Consider the following 23,078-nt stretch of genomic DNA (forward strand, 5'->3'; position numbering starts at 1 on the left):
AATATAGCAGTTGCTGTTTTTTAACTTTCTTGAGCTTCAAAAGGGAGACAGGTCAACAGCGTTGTTGAGACTCAGTAGTTCAGAGGAATGAATCTAACTTTACCTTTATTTTGCTCTGATTTTTAGTGGCAGGACACTTTTTAAGTTCGTCAGTTTTTTACCAGTCCACTTTACCCTCTCTTTGGTCCCCCGCCTTTCTCCTCCCCCAGTTTGCTGTTGCTCCAGGCTCTTCTTTGGCCACTCCTCTCCTTCGGGCCCTCCCCTTTCTCGTGCTAACCCCTCCTCTAAGTTTAGTCAGTGGCTTGAAACTTTTAAAAAGCTCTCTGTGCTCCAAGTTACAAAAAGGCTTTTACGAGGTATCAGCACTTTTCTTTCATTAGATGGAAGGAGGGAGGAAAGGACGAAACGGCAGCAGACTTTTAAACTTTAAATAGACAGGTCTGAGTGCCTGAACTGGCTTTTCCATTTTATTTCATCCTCCAAAGAGTTCAATCATTTGCTTGGGCTGCATCACTCCTTTTAAGCAAAAGAGTAAGTTTTAATGGAAAAAAAAACCAAAACTTTACCTATCATCTTCTTTCTCTTTAAGAAAAACTTTTCTAAAGTTTGTTAAGAGCTTGAAAATTTCGTATTTAAGAATTGCAAATGTTACAGTGAATGGAATGAACTTCCTTTGTTTTGTTTTGTTTTTTAAATAAGACTTTCGAATATCTTGGCTTACTCTGGAGAGTTTAAAAAGTTTTGTCAGTTAAAGCTGCAACAGGTAAAATGTTGTCCAGAACTTTCTACTTGCAATCTGGAAAGTGGTAGCTGATTTTTTTTTGTTCCATAATATACATATATGTACATGTGTGTGTACAGTGTCGTTGGATAAAGTGTAACTGTACTTTGATTCTTAAACTAATTTAGGTGTGTTGCAGTTGGAGGGAAATGGGGGGAGGGCGCGCGGGGACAGCATCTTCAAAGTTAGAGCTTGCCTTGAGTGGTTCCTATCTGTTTTCTTCAGTTGTACTTTCTTTCATATGGAAATCTTGATTGCTTTATAATAGCCTGTGCAGAGCTCCCTTCTTAATTAGGCACGTTAAGATACTGCTAATGCTGATCCCGTAACTTGCACGTGGTCTTTCCGTGAAATTATCTCCTTTTCTAACAACCTGATCTACAAACCCCAGCCGGATAAAGAGAGTGTGGAGATTGTTTTAAAAAATAACTTTGGATAAGGTTCCTTACTCTGTGTTTCCAACTCCTATGAGAACTCTCCTATTGAGGGGAAGTTTGGAGAGGAAACCTCCTGTGCTTTCCCACCACGTTGGCAATTTGTGGGAAAGGAGGTCCTTTCAGTGGCTGGTGGGTGTTTGCTGATTATTACAACAGCGGGGCGAACCAGTCCCAGCATGTGCCAGCCGGTAGTACCCATAAGTTGTCTCTAAAGCTAAGGGAAAGAATAGGAAAAGAGAGATTCTTAAACAGCATCTTACAAAGAGCTTCCTTTTTAAAAACCTGCAGCAGATTCCAGGACGCTGGAGGGGTTTCCCTTTGTTGCTTGTGTTCTTGCCAATAATCGAAGATTCAGCCAATCTCTTGTCAAAAGGGGATCAATTATATTCACTTATTGACAAAACACATGTTCTGTAATTCAGAAATGCAAAAATGTAAGATTGTGCCCAGTAAGGATTTACCCTCTTCTGTCTTTATCCGCAGACTAAAGCAATTAGTTTAACTCCTTAAAGTAGGTCCTGCTAGATGTAGTAAATGGGCTGAAAAGCAAAAAAGTATTTTCTCAGGCAGCTTCCATGTTTGAAAGCGGAACATTTAAAAAAAGAGCGCTAGAGAGAGAAAAAGAAAAAGAAAACTCTTGTGAGTAGTGACTTGTGTCTCAAGACTCCTGTATGTGGCGGGGATCGGATCGGGCGGCAACATAAGTTCTGCCATCTTAACATCTGGACTGCTTACAATACTTCAGAACTCCCAAAGATTTGAATTTTGAAATGTTGACTGAATTGTTGCCCTCACAGTCTTCTATAGTGAAAATGCTTCTGCTGACCCATATCAATCCAAAAAAAAAAAAAAAAAAAAAAAAAAAAAAAAAAAAAAGGCAGTAGGTGTTTAGAGGACAAAATTTGGAATCCTGAAAGAGAAGGAAACAATAGATTGAATTGAATTTGTCACTCTCTGATCTGATATGCCTAAGTAGAGTCCTTTCTTGTCTCAGACCTGCAGGGTATGGACATAGTTGTATAGCTGTAGAAATCAGTCTAGGTAGGGTAATAAAACATGGCCAAATAATTTTTATCTTGAAGGGACGTAAAAAATTTTTTTTAGGACTTCTATGAACCTCTCTGAGATTGACGTGAGTGGGAGACATTGCTTTAATTTTTAAATGAAGAAACTGAAGTATTACTTGGAGAAGAAAAGAATACAAACTTCTCAAGTCCAACCTAACTCTATCTGGGGATGCTTAGATCCTACCTCTTTAGCTATGTTTATTAAATTCAATATTGATTGATTTGCCACCCTGCCCTAGGTGAATTTTATAACTTTATATTGTTTTAATTGTTCTCTTTTCCACCATGTACATTTGATTTATATATAAGCAAGCATATGTGTGTGTGTGTGTGTGTGTGTGTGTGTGTGTGTGTGTACACACATTTCTTTGTTTCTTTCCCAGTTTGTTGGGGGTGAAGCTGTAGAGTTATGGTAGGAGACATGTATCTATACCTTGAACTTTTTAGCATCTAACACAGCTTCTGGTTTGGGAATAAATTTTATACATTTTGAACAAAGTCTGTGATGAAAGAAAAGTTAAGTATTGGTTTAGAAAACTTATATGAGATGACCTAATTTGTGATTTATTTAATGCTTGAGATTGTTGAGGTAAAATTCCTATGTAATGGAGAATCCACATCTCCCAGCCCCATCCTCCCAAACCACCTTTCATTTAACCACTCCCTGAAAAAGACAACAAAGACTACCGGATGAACGGAGTTGGACTATATTAAAGATCATAGACTTAGAGTTAGGAGGAGTCTCAGGGGTCACAGTCAAACTGTTTCATTTTACAGGTGAAGAAAGTGGAAGGTTAAGATGAAGTGACATGCTTTAGGTTATAGGAGTGTAAGTGGCAGAATCTGGATTTGAACTGGGACCTTCCACTACTCTTTATGATAGGACACACTTAGAAGCTCTGAAGACATTGGTTCATTTGGCCTGAAGGAAGGATTGTTTTCTTTAATTAATCAAAGTTTTAAGCTTGGTATGGCTATGCTAGGCACTGTGCAAGTGTACAAAAACAAAAATGAAAATTCTTGCTCTCATGAAGCTTACAGAGCTTCTTGTATAAGTGTTTGTGCACACAATAAAGCAAAGTGCTGATTATTAAGCAATGTACCATGCTGCCAAATGAGGAGCAATTTTACTTACTATATGTGAACAAAATTGCCTTTTGCTTTTTTTGTTTTTTGGTAGAGGGAAACACAATATAATGAAAATATCTTTCTTATATTTTCAATACTATTTAAAAATGTTTAAGGTTTTCTAGAAACCTTTTGAAATTTATTGACAAAGTAGCCCCCATATCCTCACTTCTTCACCCATTACAGCTGTTTTCCTTCAGATGTTGGGCATCATTGAAGAAACCCGGTGTTCAAAGGGATTGGAGATTTTTTTCCCAATCATCCAAGAGAGTTTGTTCTCTCTTGGCTTTTTGAGTTGTTTTGTTGTTTAGATCTGCTTTAAATTCTGGCATAGACATGTAGGAATGTGGAGAAGGACCAGAACTCTTGGCACATTTCATTCCATTGACTAGTTGTAGACCATTCATTGCTGTAACATAAAGGTTCTTTATGATAGTATATCTCTTAGTCTGTTAGGGGTTTGGTGGGATGGAGAACAAATTATTAATATTTATACACATTTACCTTTCTCCTCCTCCTTCTCTCTTTTTTCTCTATCTTTTGTAGTCTTTTTCAAGGTTCCATTGAGGATGAATGTCTATTTAAATGTTCACCCACACATTCAAACACGCACACATATATACAACACATATGACTGTTATCAAGTGGAGACAAAAGTAGTTTATTCATGTATTTGATCAATATCCTTATCATAACTGTCACCTCATACTCTCTCTCTCTCTCTCTCTCTCTCTCTCTCTCTCTCTCTCTCTCTCTCTCTCTGTGATTATTTTCTGAATGAGTTACATAGTTTCATGATTTTTTTGCTTTGCCTCTATAAGATAGATTGCACTTGTTTTTTGTCTAAAAGGTAGAGACAATGTTTTTGTCTTTCTTTTTATCCCCAATGCCTGGCACATGGTAAGTCCTTAGTAAAATGCTTCTTGGTAATTTCACTAAGCCTATTGTACTAGTCAAGAAAGATCTTTATCCATTTGCTCTGCTACTTATTTTTAAACTATTTCTGACAAAAATGAAGTCTGTGGAAAAATTTGTCAAAATGTTATAACCATAACACAAAAGGGTTATTCATTTTTAATAGATTGTGTTGACAAAGTATGAACTATTGAGTTGTAGATTTCCTGAGCAATTTAGAATTTTCTTCATTCTTCAAATAGGATCACAGGACTATAAACTTTATAGTTGGACAGCCTTTTTATAGATGAGGCAATTGAGAGGTTGAGTGGCTTGCCCCCAATCACACAGCCAATTGTTGAGTTGAACTAGTCTTCCTTCATTGTCTCTTTGCATACATCCTGTACAGATACTGATGCCAGGTTTGTTGTTGTTCAGTCATTTTCAGTAGTGTCTAACTCTGTGTGACCCCAATGAGTTTTCTTTGCATGGATGCTGAAATGGTTTCTCATTTCCTTTTTCAGCTGTTTTATAAACTTAGGCAAACAGAGTAAAGTGACATGCACGGGGTCATTTAGCTAGTAAGTGAAAGAGATCATATTTGAACTCAGGATGATCCTGACTCTAGCCCCATCACTTTATCCATTTTTCAAATCTAGTTGTCCTACTCATGCCAGGCATTCTATAGTAATTCATTTACAGAAAACATTGCCTTACCTTTTCTTCTTTTGTATATCTCTAATCGAGAATTTCCATTTTGCAACAAGATTGCACAGCCCAATGTACAAAAGGAAAAGCTTGAAAAAAAGGCTATTACATGGGGAAAATTCTGTAATTCAAAGATTCTTAACCATTTCTGTGTCATGAACACTTTGGCAATCATGTGAAGTCTTTGGACTTTTCCCTCAGAATAATGTGTTTAAATGCATAAAATTTAATTCACAGGGATTACAAATTAAATATATTATATTGTTATCAAAATCTTTTTTAAAAAAGGTCCAGAACCCTAGGTTAAGTAACTTTTTAAAATTTTTATTTCTTCCTCCCAAAGGAAATGACACCAAAGTTAGAAAAGAAATATTTAGAAGATCTATTCTAAAAAAAGAAGAAAATAGATTGTTCCTAATTGGTACATTCATGGGAGTGCTATGGGTGTGTCAAGATGGCAAAACAAGGAGTCAGTTCAGTATGGAAAACATCAGTTAAATTAGTGAGAAGCTCAGTATGTTAGAATCAGAAGGGATTTAAAAACTCTCCTAGACATAACTTTTCATTTTACAGATGAGAAAACTAAGGCCTTGGAAGGTTAAATGACTATTACAAAATGTGCTAGCATCACATAACTAGTTAGTGACAGAATTGGGGTCTTGAATTTAGGTGTTCTGACCTATAATCAGATGCCTCCTTCACTCCACCAAGTTTCTTTTACACTTTATGTACAAAACAATAGATTGAATATTTCAGGGTTGTTCTCCCCCCCCCCCTTGGCTTCCTTGTGGAGGAGAGAAACCATTATTTCTACCCCTTTCCCCCAGTTTTACCCTTTTGATCATCAGATTAAATAAGAGAATAACTCTTATCCTACCAGTTTATGTGACAATCTCTAGAGGTCCCTTTCCAAAAGGACATAGGAAAACCTATGCTAGGAGCTTGGGGCAGTAGACAGTATATCAGAAGTGAACAACTGCTTGTACATAGTCACCCTCTAGGTCTTGAATTTGCCCTCATCCATTTTCTTGTTCCCATTAACACTAGTGGGCTGCATGGAGGCAGAGCCTTTACACTTAGATCTTATCTGTTTCCTCCTCTCCTCCCAGAGCCATCTATTGAAGCTTTTGTGGAGGTCAGCTGCCCAGATTAAGGAACCACTAGTGGGTGGCAGACAGATAACTAACTCCAGTTTCTTTTAAACATCTTTAAGCAAGTTCAGATGTTGAGTGAAAACTCCCATCTACCAAACTGAAACATCTGCAGAAATGTGAAACACTTCTTTTTAAAATAAAGATATATGATTAGCCAGGATATCAGGAAATGAAAGTTCTAATGAGGACATGGGTGCTCAGAGAGGGAAAGAGACTTACCCAAATGTCACACAGTAAGTAGCAGAGTTGAAATTTGAAGCTAGGTCCTGATTCCAAATCCAGTGCTTTCTAAATACAAGTTTAAACAAACTTACAAGTTTAAACAACTACCTAACCTTTTAATGATTATGAAGTTATGCAGTTAAGTAGTATGTTATATATTCAAAACAAATTTCAAAACTGTGAGCACATATACAATAAAAGATGGAAAAATTATAAGATGAATTTGCAAACATGGCACAGGATGTGACAGATTTAGAGCATAATAACCAATTATATTAATGCTTTAGATCTAGAGTTGATTAAAGAAAATGTACTTATACCATGATTAATAACATCACTTCTTTTATAATTGTCCTTTCAACCTGTAATAACATTACTGCCAAACTTAATAGGAATTCAAGGTATCTGGTGAAACTACTTATCCAAATGTTTAAAATCATTATAAAGTTTCTTAATAAATTTGAGAAGCTCTTTAATAAAAAGCTTATTTGCAATTGTTTTCCATTGCCAGCTCGAGTATGTATGTATCTATATGTGCTTTTGAAGCTCAATTTTTCATTTGTCACTTTGATCATTCAATCCATAGGCTCCTAGATATTAAGACAAAGGGGAACTGAAATAGTATCTAATTCAAACTCCCCCCCTCTTTAGTTGAAAAATAAATGAGGCTCGATGACAATAAATTGTCCAAAGGCACCCAATGGAACCAGGATTTGAGCCTAGGTTCTCTCATGCCAAACCTAGTAAACTTCATCTCTATTATGCTGCTCCTCCCATATTCATTTTAATAGGTAGTGATGATCCCAGTTCCAAGAAACTTACCCTCTATTAGGACTATTAAGACATGTACAGATAAATATGAAACAAATTGAGAGTGATTGAGAGGAAAAGAGACTCTTATATGTGTGTATGTGTGTAAATGTGTGAGAGAGTGTATGTATGTTTAGATACACACACATGCACACACACACACACATATATACAGACATAAAAACTTGCTGAAGGAATCAGGGAAAGAGGAAGGATCAGAGGAAGAGAGCCTGAGATGCTTGAAAATTAATGGAGAGTATAATCTCAAATTAAAAAAAATGGCTAATAAGACTTTGTATTTTAAAATCTCTTCTATTGAAATAAGTCACAGTATACTTGGGGATCACTATGTATTATTGTTCAGTCCCTACGTTCAGAGCAATCTTTGTTATACTGATATCCATTGAAAATTAGATACCTGATTCCAAGGAATGGAGTTTATGCAACAGACCTTTAGAGACTGATGAAACCCTGTTTTCTTGTGCCTTTTTGTAAAAGGAAACTTTTTTATCTATTAATTTTCTAATTTGTTGTTTTTCAGTCATTTTAGTTGTGACCCTATTTAAGGTTTTCTTGGCAAAGTTACTGGAGTTGTTTGCCATTTCCTTTTCTTTCTAATTTTTACAGATGAGGAAATTGAGGCAAACTGAGTTCAATGACTTGTATCCAGGTTCACGTAGCTAGTACAAATCTGAAGTCAGATTTGATCTCAAGAAGATGAGTCTTCCTGACTCCAAGTCTGCCACTCTTATCCACTATGCCACTTAGCTGCCTCTCATTTTCCAACACAACTCACTAATAAATATTTGTATGTGTGTCTGTAGAGTAATAATACAGTAGAAAAAAGAATACATTTGATTTATTTGCTAAATGTCTTTTAAGTGTGTGAGCATGACCTACATTCTTTTAAACATTACCTTTTAGAGACGATTTGATCCAGGATCAGGGAATTATGACATTAAAAAAAGAGTTTGGGGGAGGGGGTATGATTTTTAGTTCTTTCATAGCAAATGTCCTTGTACTATAAGGTTTTTGTGATTAGGCTCATTTATAAATGGCACAGATGATCCTCCCTTGCTTTTTCCTGATAAACTCATTTTGCAGTCTAAGAGTCTAACTTCCAGAAACTTTTCCTCCATCTTACCTCATCTCAAATTTCAATGATTAACTGTTTCAAAGAAAATGTTTAAGAAGTTAGAGCTAGAAGAGGAATTAAGAGAAAGAAAAAAAAGTAATATATTCATTTTCCTTGAAATTTGATGGTCTCATTACTCCCCCCAACTTTATACCTGAGATCCAGAGTTGAAAAGTACTTAAGATGATAGAATTAGAAATAGAAATGAACTCACGGACTATTTCCTTCACTTTATTTTATTGCTGAGGAAACTGAGGTTCAGAGATAGAAAATAACTTGCCCAAGGTCATACTGAGTTTGAAATCAAATCTAAGAGCCCATATGCTTTTCACTGCACCATGCTGTGGAGTCAGATAGCCTCTGGCAGATTGGGACCCAGATCTTCTAACTTTCAATCAATTTTCTTACCATTATATCAAACTTATCCATCTTATGCTTACTTATTATATTGATAGATGTGTCAAGTTCCATTTTAGACACACATGAACCTATGTTAATCTATTTTCATTCTAGGAGGCAGTCCTTTAACTGCCTCCCCCAATTCATGATTGCTTTAATTACAAGCTTGTCCTATTTTTAATGAGAAACCAAGTGACTGAAATTAGAATTTATTTTCTAATTTGACTGAGTATAGTAGTATAGTAATATAGCATAGTAACATTACTGACATCAGAATACTCCAATTCTAGGATTGGCTTTGCCTGACCTTGGCTCAAAAAATGCAAGTCTAGAAGCATGATTTGTCTTTTAGGCTGATCTCTGGCAAAGATGTAGGCAAAATAATTTCACGTTCAAGCTTTGTTTTCAAGATGTTTGTATTCTTAATAAAATCACTTAGAATTCTTGTAACTTTGTGGAGGAAGAGAGGGGAAGATGTAGAAGGGGAAAGTAGAACACCTCAAAGAAAGGAGCTTCAGTATCAAAATATTGAGAGTATTACTATTTCAATACCTGCTCTCATTTCCTGCAAGCCTTTCCATTTTTGTAGCTTTCCCAACTCTTTACAAGGATTCTGAATATGCTCAGCGAGAAAACTCTTGGGATTGTAGTTTGTCTATTTTGAGCTTTGCTTCTGTCTTTAAGAGGCCAGACAGTGTGACCCTGGGCAAGTCACTTAACCCCCATTGCCTACCTTTACCACTCTTCTGCCTTGGAGCCAATACACAGTATTGACTCCAAGATGGAAGGTAAAGGTTTAAAAAAAAAAGAGGCCAGACAGAGTACAATTTGGGACTAAGGGCTTTGGGTTTCCATATTTTTCATAAGGTACTATATATGATCATGAAAGGTGGACTAACAGAAGCAAAGTATATAAAGAGAGTTCATTTAACTCTAATAACTGAATATTTGGCTCCCACAAAGAGTTTGCTTACATCAATTGATTCCAGGATCCATCTAACAATTATAGTCCTGGTTTAGGTGGTAGAAAGTAAAAAATCATATTCCCATCTCTGCTACTTACTTCCTATATAATTAGGAATCAATCATCTTCACTGAGTTTCAGTTACTACTGTATAAAATAAAGATTCTATCTGTCTCTCTAAGGATGACTTAGTGAGATCTGATTTATAAAAGGACTTTAATATGTAATATTTTTAGATTTTAAAAGTATTTTTGAAACGAAGCATTAGAATAAGGAAGATGTCATTAGGTGGACAAATGTTTAACATGATTAATCTATGTAAACAGGGAAAAGTGGATGATGGCAGAAGGATGCAGTATTTAGGAATTACCTTTTGCTGATTTAGTTACCTTTACTGGTGAGTCACCTCCATTGCCTTCAAATTTTCTGATGGTCTCTTAGATAATGATAATGACAGATTGTGTTTATGTTGTAGGTGATCAACCTGATAGATCAGATCTCATTACTAAATTATATTATTCCTCCAAAGAGGTTTCATAACTTGTTAAATTCAAGTAGAAGTTATATGGAAGCCAAACTATTATTTTGCACATTTTGTTTGATGATATAACCTTAAGAAAGCTGCTCGCCAGAGAATTGTCCAACCTTCTAATTCATTTCCCCTGGCACTTTTGGGACTTTTGTAGAGTGTTAGAATGAAATTGAAAGGAGCATTTAAAATGTGACACTCTGTGGTTCTCCTTACTAGATTAATGTGAACAAATGATTCCATGTGAGCCATGATTATTTAAGAGCCCCTCTAGATTTTTCATCTTATGTAAACTCTGTAGCTATTTGCCATAAGCATTTGAAAACTTATTAAACTTTGAACAATGATATAAAATACTGGCTAGCTAAAATTATTACTCATAAAGTTCCTAATCATGTGCAAAGTCTGTCTTAAACTCTTTTATCATTGAATGATTATGGTGTGATATATGGAAGCATTTGGTAATCATTCAAAGTTTACAATTATACCTCATTGGATGTTTTCCTGAAATTTTGAAGTCAATCATCCAAGACTGCTATTTTTCTGAGCAAAAGCAGATGGCACTGACAAAACATTGCAAATCTTTGGGAATAGAATTAGGGCCAATTTACACATCATCACATAGAAACTCTCTGCTGTCTACTGACATAGGTCCAAAAATCCTGTTCTGTTTGTGAGATCCTAGTCAATTGTACTTCTTAATTTATAAACTGGTATTTTCAATAATTCCTTAATTTTTTTCTTTTACATTAAATCTCCACAACATCTGTCCTTCAAGACCAAGTTCCTCTTCCTGGACTTCCATTCTCCCCTTGCCTACTTAATCTTCTGTGTGTTTCTTGACCTTCTTCTTTTCAGGCTGTTCATCTGCAACTTAAACCCATTTCACTGTCCAAACTTCCTCTCCTCTCAGAATCAAACAGCCCTTAATATGTTCATGGAAACTAAAACAATGAAAATACCCTCTTATAAATGGGAAGCTTTGACTCATTCTCTCTCATCCTAGTTTCTTTTTTTGGTGATAGCCTAGAGGCTTTTAGTACAACTGCCCTTTGAAGAACTGAGTGTAAATGGTAAGTGGAGGATCTATCATAGCTACATACAGCAGCTTCCTTGTTCTATCCTCTTCTTGTTCTAGTCAGGAAATTCTAAGACAAGTGCCTATTCTGGATTACATGGCACATGCATCCATAAGGTACTGTTCTTATGTCCCTTAAGAGGGTATTCACTTATGAATAGAAACTTGTTTTATGTGCCTTTCCTCAAAATTCTTATGGTTCTGAACAAATGCCTCAATCACCCAATCCCATATTTAATTTAGCAATATTCCTATATCACATATTTAGAATTAGAAGGGACATTAAAAGTCATTTAGTTGAATCCACTCATTTTATAAATAAGGAAACATAAGTTATTTACCTAAGATAATACAAATATTAAATGGCCCACTTGAATTTTCATTGAATCATGTTCCTTTTACCCAGTGGTTTTTTTCCTGTTTTAAGTCCCCTACAAATTGAAGATAACTTCTTTGAGGATAGGTGGCATATTGAATAGGACTCTGGATTTAGAATCACCAAAACTCATCTTCATGATTTCAAATCTGGTCTCAGACACTTACTAGCTATGTGAACCTGGGCAAGTCATTTAGCTCTGTTTACCTCAGTTTCTTATCTATAAAATGAGCTGGAAAAATAAATGATAAATCATTATAATGTCTTTGCTAAGAAAACACTACATGGGACCATGAAGACACGACTGAACAACAACAACAGCATTAAAAAATGTATTCTCAATATATAGCAAATATGAGGAACTTAATCTTTGCTGATTTTAAACTTTAATTCTTTAGTAAGATTCTGGAATTGTATTTTAATTTTTAATAATTACTAGTTTTCCCTTAATCATTTCCCAAATTCCTTCAGTTATTCCCTTCTCTACTCCAGTCTCTGACCTATCATATAATCCTTCATTCCTTGCATTCACCAAATTGGTACTTACTTTGACCAGAACTGAAACAATTATTTCCTCATTATCTACCAAATATTTATCTTGTCCACACAGCTCCCTCTTATAGGATGACAATTAATGAGAGAAATAGCAAAGGACTGGGTGTTCAGCAGATACTCCTTTGCATTGACTTGCTTGAAACAGTTGTAAGAACAAAAAATTAATAATATGGAAACATGTTTTGCATGATAATATATGTATAACCCAGAGTGAATTGCTTGCCAGCTTCAGGAGGGAGGAGGAAAGAAGAGATGGAGACAATTTGGATCATATAACTTTGGAAAATTTATGAGGAAATTTGTTATTAAAAGAAAAAAAAGAAACAGTTGTAAGAATAATCCTGGCAGCTGGGTGGCTCAGTGGATTGAGAGCCAGGCCTACAGACTCAGGAGGTCCTAGATTCAAATCTGGTCTCAGACACTTCCTAGCTGTGTGACCCTGGGAAAGTCCCCCCTCCCCCCCCCCCCCCGCCCACCCCCATTGCCTTAGCCCTTCCATTCTTCTGTCTTGGAACCAATTCATAGTATTGATTCTAAGGTAGAAGGTAAGGGTTTAAAAAAAAGGATAATCCTATTTCTGTAAGGCAACTAAGGGCAACTAGACATATTCTTCTAGTTCCCATCTTCTTTTCCTCACTTTTCCTTTTCTCTAGCTGATAGTTTCTTGTCTGACAAGGCTGTTGATTTTTTGAGCTTCTGGATTCTGATTCAGAGGATTGTAGAATCATATATTTAGAAGTGGAGGAAACCTCAGAGTTAATATGATAAAATGTCCATCCATTTTAGAGATGAGAAAATTGAAGTTCAGAAAAGTTAAATACCTTGCCAGGGGTCACATAGCTAAAAGGCATCAGTTCTTTGAGCGTGATCATCTATCTACATACCGTTTCCATTTACCCTCAGTCCCTGGCAATGAGAATCTAGGGAATGAGGCAGAAACCCCAACTATGTATTCTCTTCTTTCCTGACCCTCAGTCCAGCCTATCATCATGAGCCCTGTTGCCTATTTCCTCTCACCCTAGACCTGGATCAGGAGTGGTCCTTCCTTTATTCACCCTATTTCCCAAGCAAGGAACACTCATCCCTCTATAGCCCCAAAACTATTTCCTCCTTGATCTTCAGATTTACAGTATCATCTTCATCCTCCTTCTGAAGATTTCAATAAGTGTGCTATCTATCAGTTCTTGGCACTCTGACTCCTTCCCTCTGGGTCTACTTAAAGCACAATTGTAATGTCACCTCTCATTCTGCCTTTGGTGATTTTCGATGTTTCCTCCAGTTGCCCTAGATTGGTATCAGACTTTGGGACCACAAGACCATGAGGTTAGGTCTACCATGGCTCCTTCATTGATTTTGGAGTTCCCACTGCCTCTCTCATCATGGAGTTCATTCTCAAATTGATGATGTTCTTTATCTGACCTTTTACTCTTCATTGGAATGTCTCTGCTCATTCATAGTCTAAAGCGAGAGGACCAACTCCCTCTCATTAGTGCTAGCCAGTGGATACATTTTCTTGTCCTCACTTGTCTCTACCCACTATTCTGTAGTCAGTAGCTAAATGGGAATCATTTTTTCTTTAGGGGAATAGTTCACTAGCATTCAAAGTTAGAAGGAGGGGGTGCATTCATCCGATAGTACATATTAACAAAACATACTCCTGTTGTTTCCACCCCTGGAGGCAGGCCTGGCACAACAGATGGTGATATATTTTATATGTGTGCTGTCTAGAAGAATGTTATGAATCGCATCTGTCATAACAAGTGTACTTAAAAATGTTAATTACCCAGGAAGAGAGCGAGAAAAGGCTGAATCTAGTGTTTTTGTGGGAAAATGAATCTAAAGTTAATCCTTTTACTACTACTTCTTCCCACTTAAATGCTCAAATCACATCTTTTTCCATTTAGTAAAACATGGTGTACAAGAAGTATATTCTTTTATAGCGGTTATACACAAATGTGTCAAACTGGAACATTTCATTGGATTTTTCTTCCTTTCTGGTCAAAGAGAAGCCATCTGTGCCACATTATTGACACTACTTAGCCAGTACAAAATGAAATAGCACTAGAATCACTGGGTATATAATTCACAATGTGCTTGGAGTAAGTAAGGCCATAGTGCTATATATTTAATCTGTGCCTATGAATAAAATGTGCTTTGATAATAGTAGTCCATGGGTATGGGAAAAAAAACAACATATATATTTTATTTGGAGTCAAGGCATCTAAATTAGAAACCGAGCTTTGTCACTTATTTGGATAATCATGAGCAAGTACAAGTCTTTACCTCACTTTTCTCACCTACTAATGAGAGAGTTTCCTCTCTTTAAGCCCTGTGATCTTAGATATTGAGACTATGGATCAAAAATATTTGTCTCTATGCTTAGATATCAACACATTAAACATCAATACTTTGTACTTGTGCCTTTATAAATCAAAACAAATAAAACTAACCTTATTTGTCACATTGATAAAATAGATATAACACAAATAGCTTTGCAAGTCCCATGCCAAATGGCAGAACTAGTAATAGGCTTTAGTCCAAAAGTATTCTATAGATTAAAAATAAATTATTATAAACAATATTTCTTACTCAGTCATTTCAGCTGTGTCCAACTCTTCATGACTCCAATTAGGGTTTTCTTGATAAAAATACTGAAATGGTTTTCCATTTCCTTTTCCAGTTCATTTCACACATGGAAAAACTGAGGAAAACATGGTTAAGGATTAAGTGACTTGTCTAGGGTCACACAATTACTATATACATGTCTGAGTTATGATTTGAATTCAGGTCATTCTGACTCCAGGCCTGCTGCTTTATCCACTTAGATATTATAAGCATTAAGTCGAAGCAATTATGACAGGGCAGTTGATGGAGTGCTGGACTCATAGTTAGGAAGATCTGAGTTTAAGTCCAATCTCAAGACATTTACTAGCTGTGTGATCCTTAGTGAGTCATTTAATCCCTCTCTGTCCCAGTTTCCTTATCTGTAAAATGGAAATAATTATACCACCTACTTCCCAGGGATGTGAGGAAGATGAAATGAGTTACTATTTATAAAGCACTTTGCAAACTTAAAACATTTTATACATTCTAGCTATTGCTATTATTAAATATATCCATTTCAGTAAATAAATTATTATAGGTTTTTCATAGAAGCAGAATGACATAGTGGATAATCTTCTTTTGGGATCAGGAAGATCTGAGTTTGAGTCCTGCTGTCACCTACTAGTTGTATGACTGTGACTAAGACACTTAACCTTTCAGTGTCTCAGGTAACAAAGACCATGAGTTACAGATAGTCTATCTATCTTTATCAGAAGAATGCTTTCATGCTTTACTTGACTTTATTAAAACCAGTTTCTTCTTTAAAAATGTGATATAAAACCCAGTGCAAGTACTGATTGGATCTAGAAGGGGGAGGGTAAAGCAGAGGGAAAGAAAATAAAATACTAAACATGGAAAATATTTTTAAAATAAAAATTTAAAAAATATGATATAAGCATATTTTGTACATTTTTTGAAGAATATGAAGATTTGTATTGAATTTTTCTATAATTTACATGATTTTGGATTGCATTTTAGTTAAATATATCTATCTATAAAGAGTATAATTCAGTCAGAGTAATTTAACAAATAGGATTAAATTTTGTTTGTTTCTTTTTTTTTAGACAGCATCCAGGTAACATGGGGGATTGGAGTGCCTTAGGCAAACTCCTTGACAAAGTACAGGCCTATTCTACGGCTGGAGGGAAAGTGTGGCTCTCCGTTCTCTTCATTTTCCGAATCTTGCTATTGGGAACCGCTGTGGAATCCGCTTGGGGTGATGAACAGTCTGCCTTTCGATGCAACACTCAGCAACCAGGTTGTGAAAATGTGTGCTATGACAAATCCTTCCCAATCTCTCACGTGCGCTTCTGGGTCCTGCAAATCATCTTTGTGTCTGTGCCAACACTCCTGTACCTGGCACACGTGTTCTATGTGATGCGTAAAGAAGAGAAGCTGAACAAGAAGGAGGAAGAACTCAAAGTGGCCCAAACGGACGGTGCCAATGTGGATATGCACTTGAAACAAATTGAAATAAAGAAATTCAAATATGGAATTGAAGAACATGGCAAAGTGAAAATGCGCGGAGGGTTACTGCGTACCTACATCATCAGCATCCTTTTTAAGTCTGTCTTCGAGGTGGCCTTCCTCCTGATTCAGTGGTACATCTACGGCTTCAGCTTGAGCGCAGTCTACACTTGCAAGCGGGATCCCTGCCCTCACCAAGTAGACTGCTTCCTCTCCCGTCCCACCGAGAAAACCATATTCATTATCTTCATGCTGGTCGTGTCCTTGGTATCTCTTGCCTTAAATATCATTGAGCTCTTCTATGTGTTCTTCAAGGGCGTCAAGGATCGGGTGAAGGGAAAAACCGACCCTTATCACACTACCGCCGGCCCACTGAGTCCCAGCAAAGATTGCGGCTCCCCTAAATACGCTTATTTCAACGGCTGCTCCTCCCCGACCGCCCCATTGTCACCCATGTCTCCCCCAGGGTACAAACTCGTGACGGGAGATCGAAATAATTCTTCTTGCCGTAACTACAACAAGCAAGCCAGTGAGCAAAACTGGGCCAACTATAGTGCTGAGCAGAATAGAATGGGGCAGGCTGGAAGCACCATCTCCAATTCCCACGCTCAGCCTTTTGATTTTCCAGATGATAACCAGAATTCAAAAAAACTAGCCGCCGGCCATGAGCTACAGCCACTTGCCATTGTGGACCAAAGGCCTTCCAGTAGAGCCAGCAGCAGGGCCAGCAGCCGCCCTCGGCCCGATGACTTGGAGATCTAAGGCTTTATAACAACAGTATTGGATCAGTAGTGAAAAATGGTGCATTGCCCTGTGCATCCTAGGTGTTAATTTTGTTCCAGTGGAGGTGGTACTTAATAGCCTCAGGCAGGAGGCTTGACAAACACAAAGACTTTAAAATATTTGGGTTCTTTTTGGGGAAATGGGAGGGAGGTTGAGAGAGGCACACGGTATTTAAAGTAGTTGATTCAGAGAATTTAAATACTAAAAAAAAAAAAAAATGGGAAAAGATTAGCCAATGCATAGGTAGGGTGTTTTTGTTTTTCTCCCTAGAAAGTTTTATATATGTGAGTATATTTGTAAAGTGTTGATTGCTAAATAATTTTCTGTTTAACAAAAAAAAATACTTTTGTCAGGATGAAATGCTGCCTGAAAATGATGTTGAACAATTTAAAGACGTAGGATTGTCCTTTACTGTTTCCCTGTTCAGAACATTCCATTGTTAAAATTTGCACTTTGGAGGTAAGCTTCTTAGGTCTGATTTTCTAGATTTCAAGGAATTTGAACTAGATAACTTATATCCTTTGGATCAACAAAAATTTCAGACAAGGCCCACCAAAAAGATCATTTTCCATGTATACTTGCAGATCATTCAGCCAGGTAAAAGTTCTTCCATGTTGGATATATGTTGGATGTTTTTTATATCCATTATTTTTATCACTACCATTACATACAAATCCTCATTTCCAAATCATCTTTTCACATCCTTCTGTTGATACAGGCATTCTAAAAACAATTTGGCTACCACTTGCTAATTTAAGAGTTGGAGTCAGGGAGCCAAACCATGTTTCATTTTGGGAAAATCATGTGTGTCTCTGTGTGTGTGTGTACATGTATGTGTGCGTTAGAGTGCATTTTGGTATCCTGTATATTGATCGGTACAGGCATATACAGTGTGAAATCACAAGCACAGGCAGAAAAATAATGCACACACAGCATGCTCCGAATTGAACTTTTCTCATGGATTTTTGTGGTGTGGGCCAATATGGTGTTTACATTATATAATTCCTGCTGTGCAAGAAAAGCACACTTTAGTCTTTTTTTAAATTCTAAAACACATTTTTTCCATGTATCCTATTATGGATACTTGTTTTGTTAATTATTATTTTTTTAAGTAGCAGTGACACTATTGAGGGCATGAATGGTTTTCTTTTTCTGAAATGTAATCATTGATGCTTGAACAATAGAACCTTTAGTACTGTAAACATGCTGTAGTCATTAATGTGAGAATCTTAGAAGAAATGCGTAGAGCTGTACTATTACGTGTGCCTACATGAATTTTGCAGTAACTGATCTTTTTGGTTTTGCCTTACTTCATGCATACACCTGAACAGGATTAGCTGTCATCGTGCTTTCTTTTCTGAGGTTGACAGCTGAATCTGGGGGATTTCAGAAATTTTGACTTTGCACTTACATTTTGCTTGGAATTCAACAGAGGCCGGAAGAAGTTTTGAAAAGTCCACAAGAAACTAATTTATTTGAAATATATGCCAGAGAAATCAGCCATTTCTTCAACTGCTTTGCTTTTTCTTTATTAGTTTATCACAGTCAAACAGGGGAAATACTTAGCATAGATTTCATTTTGTTGCACGACATACATAAAATGGTTTTGTACAATTCAACAGACTAATCTGTTTGACATTCCATGTTAAACTACTGTCATGGTCAGCTTCATTGCATGTATGTAGATCTAGTCCATCAGATCCTATTTCTAGGAGTGTTCTTTAGTCAATAAAGTTTTAATTTAGTATAAAACTGACTTCATCCTTTTTTTTCCGTGTGATTCATTTTTTTAACTTTTAGGGTCCCCATGATTACTATATTGTTGCAAGATGTACATACAGATCACATTCTGCTTTGCATATTCAAATTCTAGAGCATATGTAAACCAAAACATATTATTTTATTCAGACTGAAATTTAGTAAGCTATCTTGGCATATGCAAAGTTTATTGGAATTTAAAGAGATAGAGACTATACTGTGATTTCATGGTACAGGGAATTCTGCAGGAAGAAAATTATCTCTACCAATGCAGAATGGCCACTTCTCTTCAATTTATGATTTTAGAGAGTTTTCTAGAGCACTGAGAGACTTAAAGTATTGCGCCAGGATCCACAGCCAATATGTCAAAAATAGCCTTTATTTGAACTCAGATTTTCATGGTTCAGAAGCAAGCTTTCCAATCAATATGCCACGTTTTTCCTTGAGTTTAAAACATAAAGAAACTGAATTAAAAAATTTAAAGACCTTTCAAATAATTTTATTATTAAAAACCATGTATCATTGCAGAGAGATTAGGGACTTGCTCAAGGTCATAGAGATTGTACGGTCAAGTAGGGATTCATACCCAGATTTTCTGACTCCAAATCATGCACTTTTCAGACATGCTGATTGTTATTTTAAGTGACATACAGTACTTGACCATTTTTAGAAATTTATTCACTTTAGACTTTGAAGCCTAATTTCAATACTTTATTTACTAGGACTAAGCAGTGTGACTTATCTGGATGCATGACTGAATTTATAGTAGGACTCTTCTAATTCAAATTCATGTTTTTATTGAGTTGGGAAATTATATTGTCATTCATGATTATATTTTTAATAAACTTATTCTCTGAGATTAGATAGGGATAGATAATAAATTATTCCAGACTAGCCTACTAAATCCTTTCATTTTTTTATGAATTTGTGATATATGTTAAGTACTTAAAGTACTTACTCATTGTAGAGTTTGATATCACATGATACCCTCACAAAATACATGGGTATGTAATCATGAAATATGATTGCTTAAGCAGTATATCTGGTCACGTTTACATGGTAATAAAGCTGCCCAACTATCTTATGAGGAAAAAAGGAGAAAGGTTAAGAAAGAAATATGAATTTATTATACTAGAAAGTGGTATAACCTAATGGTATCAACCTCAAACAGGCATGGATCTGTGCAGGCTACATATTGATTTATAAAATCACAAATTGAAATTACTTATATTGTATTGCCTTTATTTTTTAATTAAGCATTTATCAATCATATTTTAATTTGGTTAGGGTCACAATTGAGAGTTTTGCTGCCACTTCCCATTGGAGCTGCAAATTGACATTTTTGGTATAGATTATCACTGAGACATTTAAGAAGAAGACAAACTTCATGTTTTGAAATTGATATGAACGGAGTCTTGTCTGAGGCAGAAAAATGAATAAAAATTTAAGATTCACAGACAGTGCAGCTAAATAGAAATTAATAGAAGAAACCAAATTATACAAAATATCTTTTAAGCCAAATAAGGTAAATTGTGTTTCATGGATCAATATTTCTAATAAAATTTTGATCTTAACTCATTAGCTAGCTATTAAGCTTTACTATGAATTAAACACAATTTTGATTTATTTAAAATCATATTCTCCATATCTACATCCACATATAAAAATATAAAATAAAGTTTAAAAATAATATCAGAAAATATAGCTGATATACATTAGCAACTTGCCTAATGTCACACAGGAAAGTGAATAGCAATGTCATGATTGGGCACCAGGTCTTCTCAATCCAGATCTAATATGTTGTTCATATTCCATCACTCCTATATTAAAAAGTACATTAACAAAGCTTTGTCTTTTTAGGATTGCTGAGTTGAAAATAATCGATAGCTCCATCTTATAAGATAAGCTATCTGTTTAAATCAGTATAACACACTTAGTGGAATAATGCATTACAAAGTAAATATTTTCTAGGAGGCTACATTTATAGAATATTAGATAGGTTAAGTGAATCCTTCTTGTGAAGATAAACAGGATTGATTCTGGAGGAAAAAGTTAATTTTTACCAAAGTTTGCTAACTAATATGGTAACTAGCAGATGATATTAAAAGGTTGTTTCTCAATCTGTTCATTAATGTCAGTTTCAGAGATCTAAAATTGTTAGGGATACTCAAAATCATCTAGTCTAACTCTCTCATCTTAAGGTAGGAAATTGGAACCTAGAGAAGTCAAGAGATCTTCCCCAAATCACCCAGTAGCAAGAATTAGAACCAGATTTGATCTTAGTTCAACTCTATATCCTTCCTCCAAATCTCCCCTTTCATATTTATGTCGTCAGTTTCCTCATTTCTCTTTGTCAATTTTTGGTACACGGTGGTTAAGAGTAAGGAGAGGGCTGTATAAATAAAAATGTTGGTAACCATGGAAGAAAGTCCTTTTCTCTCATGGCCATCATATGTGGATAATCATGTACAATGCAATTAGGGAAAGAGATGCTCTAACGACTGTACTACTGAATGCCTTGATAGTGTCAGGAACTAATTTTAAGTATTTAGGACATGATTAGAAGGGAAGAAATGGAAGCAATTTCTTATGGTGTGTCTGGGCAAGTTAAAAATTGGGAAATGGCAGTCTGTTCTGGGCAGAATGATACACAATGATTTTTAAACATCATCATTTGCCTGTCCACATTGCCTATTTTAAAAAAACAACAACAACCTGAAAGCCAATTTAGGCTCTTAAAATGGGTCTATGCCTAAGGATTGTGAGACATTTGAAGAAGTCATTCATTCATTCAGCATAATTTTATGAGCACCTACTATATTCAAGGCACTAAACTAGGCACAACAACAACAACAACAACAACAACAACAACAACAACAACAACAACAACAAACTATTGATTTTGATGAACATTTTTCTTTTTATACATTTAGAAAATAAGTAATTTTCTCAAAATTTTATAAGATTTGAGAACTGAGAAGGCATGTAATCTACTGTTCCTCAGGTTATCTGCTGTTCCTAGCAGATGATATTGACTTTTCTTATTTCCTTTTGTCAAAAGAAGTGGTCAGAAATGCTTATATGCAAAGGGAATATCTTTTCAAAGTTCTAATTTATTATTTCCTGGCTCATATATAGGCATTGCAAAATTCTTCATTAACCCACATTTTTATGTAAAATGTTCACATTTTGTTCATTCTGATGAAAATTTTAAATTGCCATTGTACTACTTTTCAGAATTTTGGGCAGAAACATAACATTTAAATTTTTCTTAATTAGTGTGATAACTTTTCATCAAGAAGACCAAGTGTAGTTATGTGATTCAAAGAGAGGGCTCTTTACACTTTCAGGCTGCTCTTATTTCAGCTTCCTAGGCATATTTTTCTTTTCTAGGTTTCTGAAAACTCTATTGACTCTCCTTCAGCTTGTTCACTATTATACTATTTATTCCATTTCTACATATTACCTCTCCTTCTAGTTTTCTACTGAAAATCCCAACCTGTCTGGCCATCATCTGTAGATTGTGTATAGAAAGAGGAGAAAACTTAACAATAAATTTTGCTGACTTGTTTCTTTTTCTTATTCTTATCAAATAAAACTCTGAAGAAATGAAGAACAAAGGGTATAGAAACATTATTTAAAATACCACTGGCTCTTAAACTCAATTTCTACCTTTCCTTGATTGCTTAGAGCATAGCTAAGACTTAGTATGTCAGAATTTGCAGCTGGCAACTTTCAGACATTTACCATAGGCATATAATTAACTACCACCCAAGGAAGACTAAAAGAATTTTAGAAAAGTAAGGCTGTTAATGTGAAAGAGAAAAATGGTTTTTAGGGGAATATTATACTAGTTTCTTAGTCTCAAATTATTCAGGATCTTTGTGTCTGAGTGCTGAACTAATGTCTCCAGTAATCATAGAGTCAGAATCTAAGGGTGGAAAAGGAACAGAAAGGTCATTGAATCCAACCAATCCCATGCTCATTTAGATTGTTACCTAAAGAGTGGTTTAAATGTCCATATACTTTCCTGTTGAATATAAATATGGCCCCAACCAGACACCCACCTTTTCCGTTAGAAGTCAGACTTGAAGTCTAAATGCTTATTTTCTTCCAGTGAACTCTCTGCCCCATGTAATGTGAAACTAAAGAGAATTTTGTGAATTTCATATAAACATTTTTAACTGCTCAGACTTCATTACTATTTATTAAAATTATGAGACCCAAAA

The 23,078-nt window shown here is 35.6% G+C and overlaps 1 protein-coding gene across 1 annotated transcript; it reads left to right on the forward strand.

Moving 5' to 3' along the window:
• Positions 1-377: 377 nt before the first annotated feature.
• Positions 378-18,843, forward strand: GJA1 (gap junction protein alpha 1). Its single transcript, XM_044676878.1, has 2 exons — positions 378-531; positions 15,906-18,843. The coding sequence occupies exon 2, from the start codon at positions 15,922-15,924 to the stop codon at positions 17,068-17,070; it is 1,149 nt and encodes a 382-aa protein (XP_044532813.1). The 5' UTR covers positions 378-531; positions 15,906-15,921; the 3' UTR covers positions 17,071-18,843.
• Positions 18,844-23,078: the final 4,235 nt, after the last annotated feature.

This window comes from Gracilinanus agilis, chromosome 4 (genome assembly GCF_016433145.1).
Source record: "Gracilinanus agilis isolate LMUSP501 chromosome 4, AgileGrace, whole genome shotgun sequence".
Classification (NCBI taxonomy): domain Eukaryota; kingdom Metazoa; phylum Chordata; class Mammalia; order Didelphimorphia; family Didelphidae; genus Gracilinanus; species Gracilinanus agilis.

Coding starts and splice junctions, on each gene's coding strand:
- GJA1 (XM_044676878.1), top strand. CDS start 15,922: ATGGGGGATTGGAGTGCCTTAGGCAAACTCCTTGACAAAGTACAGGCC.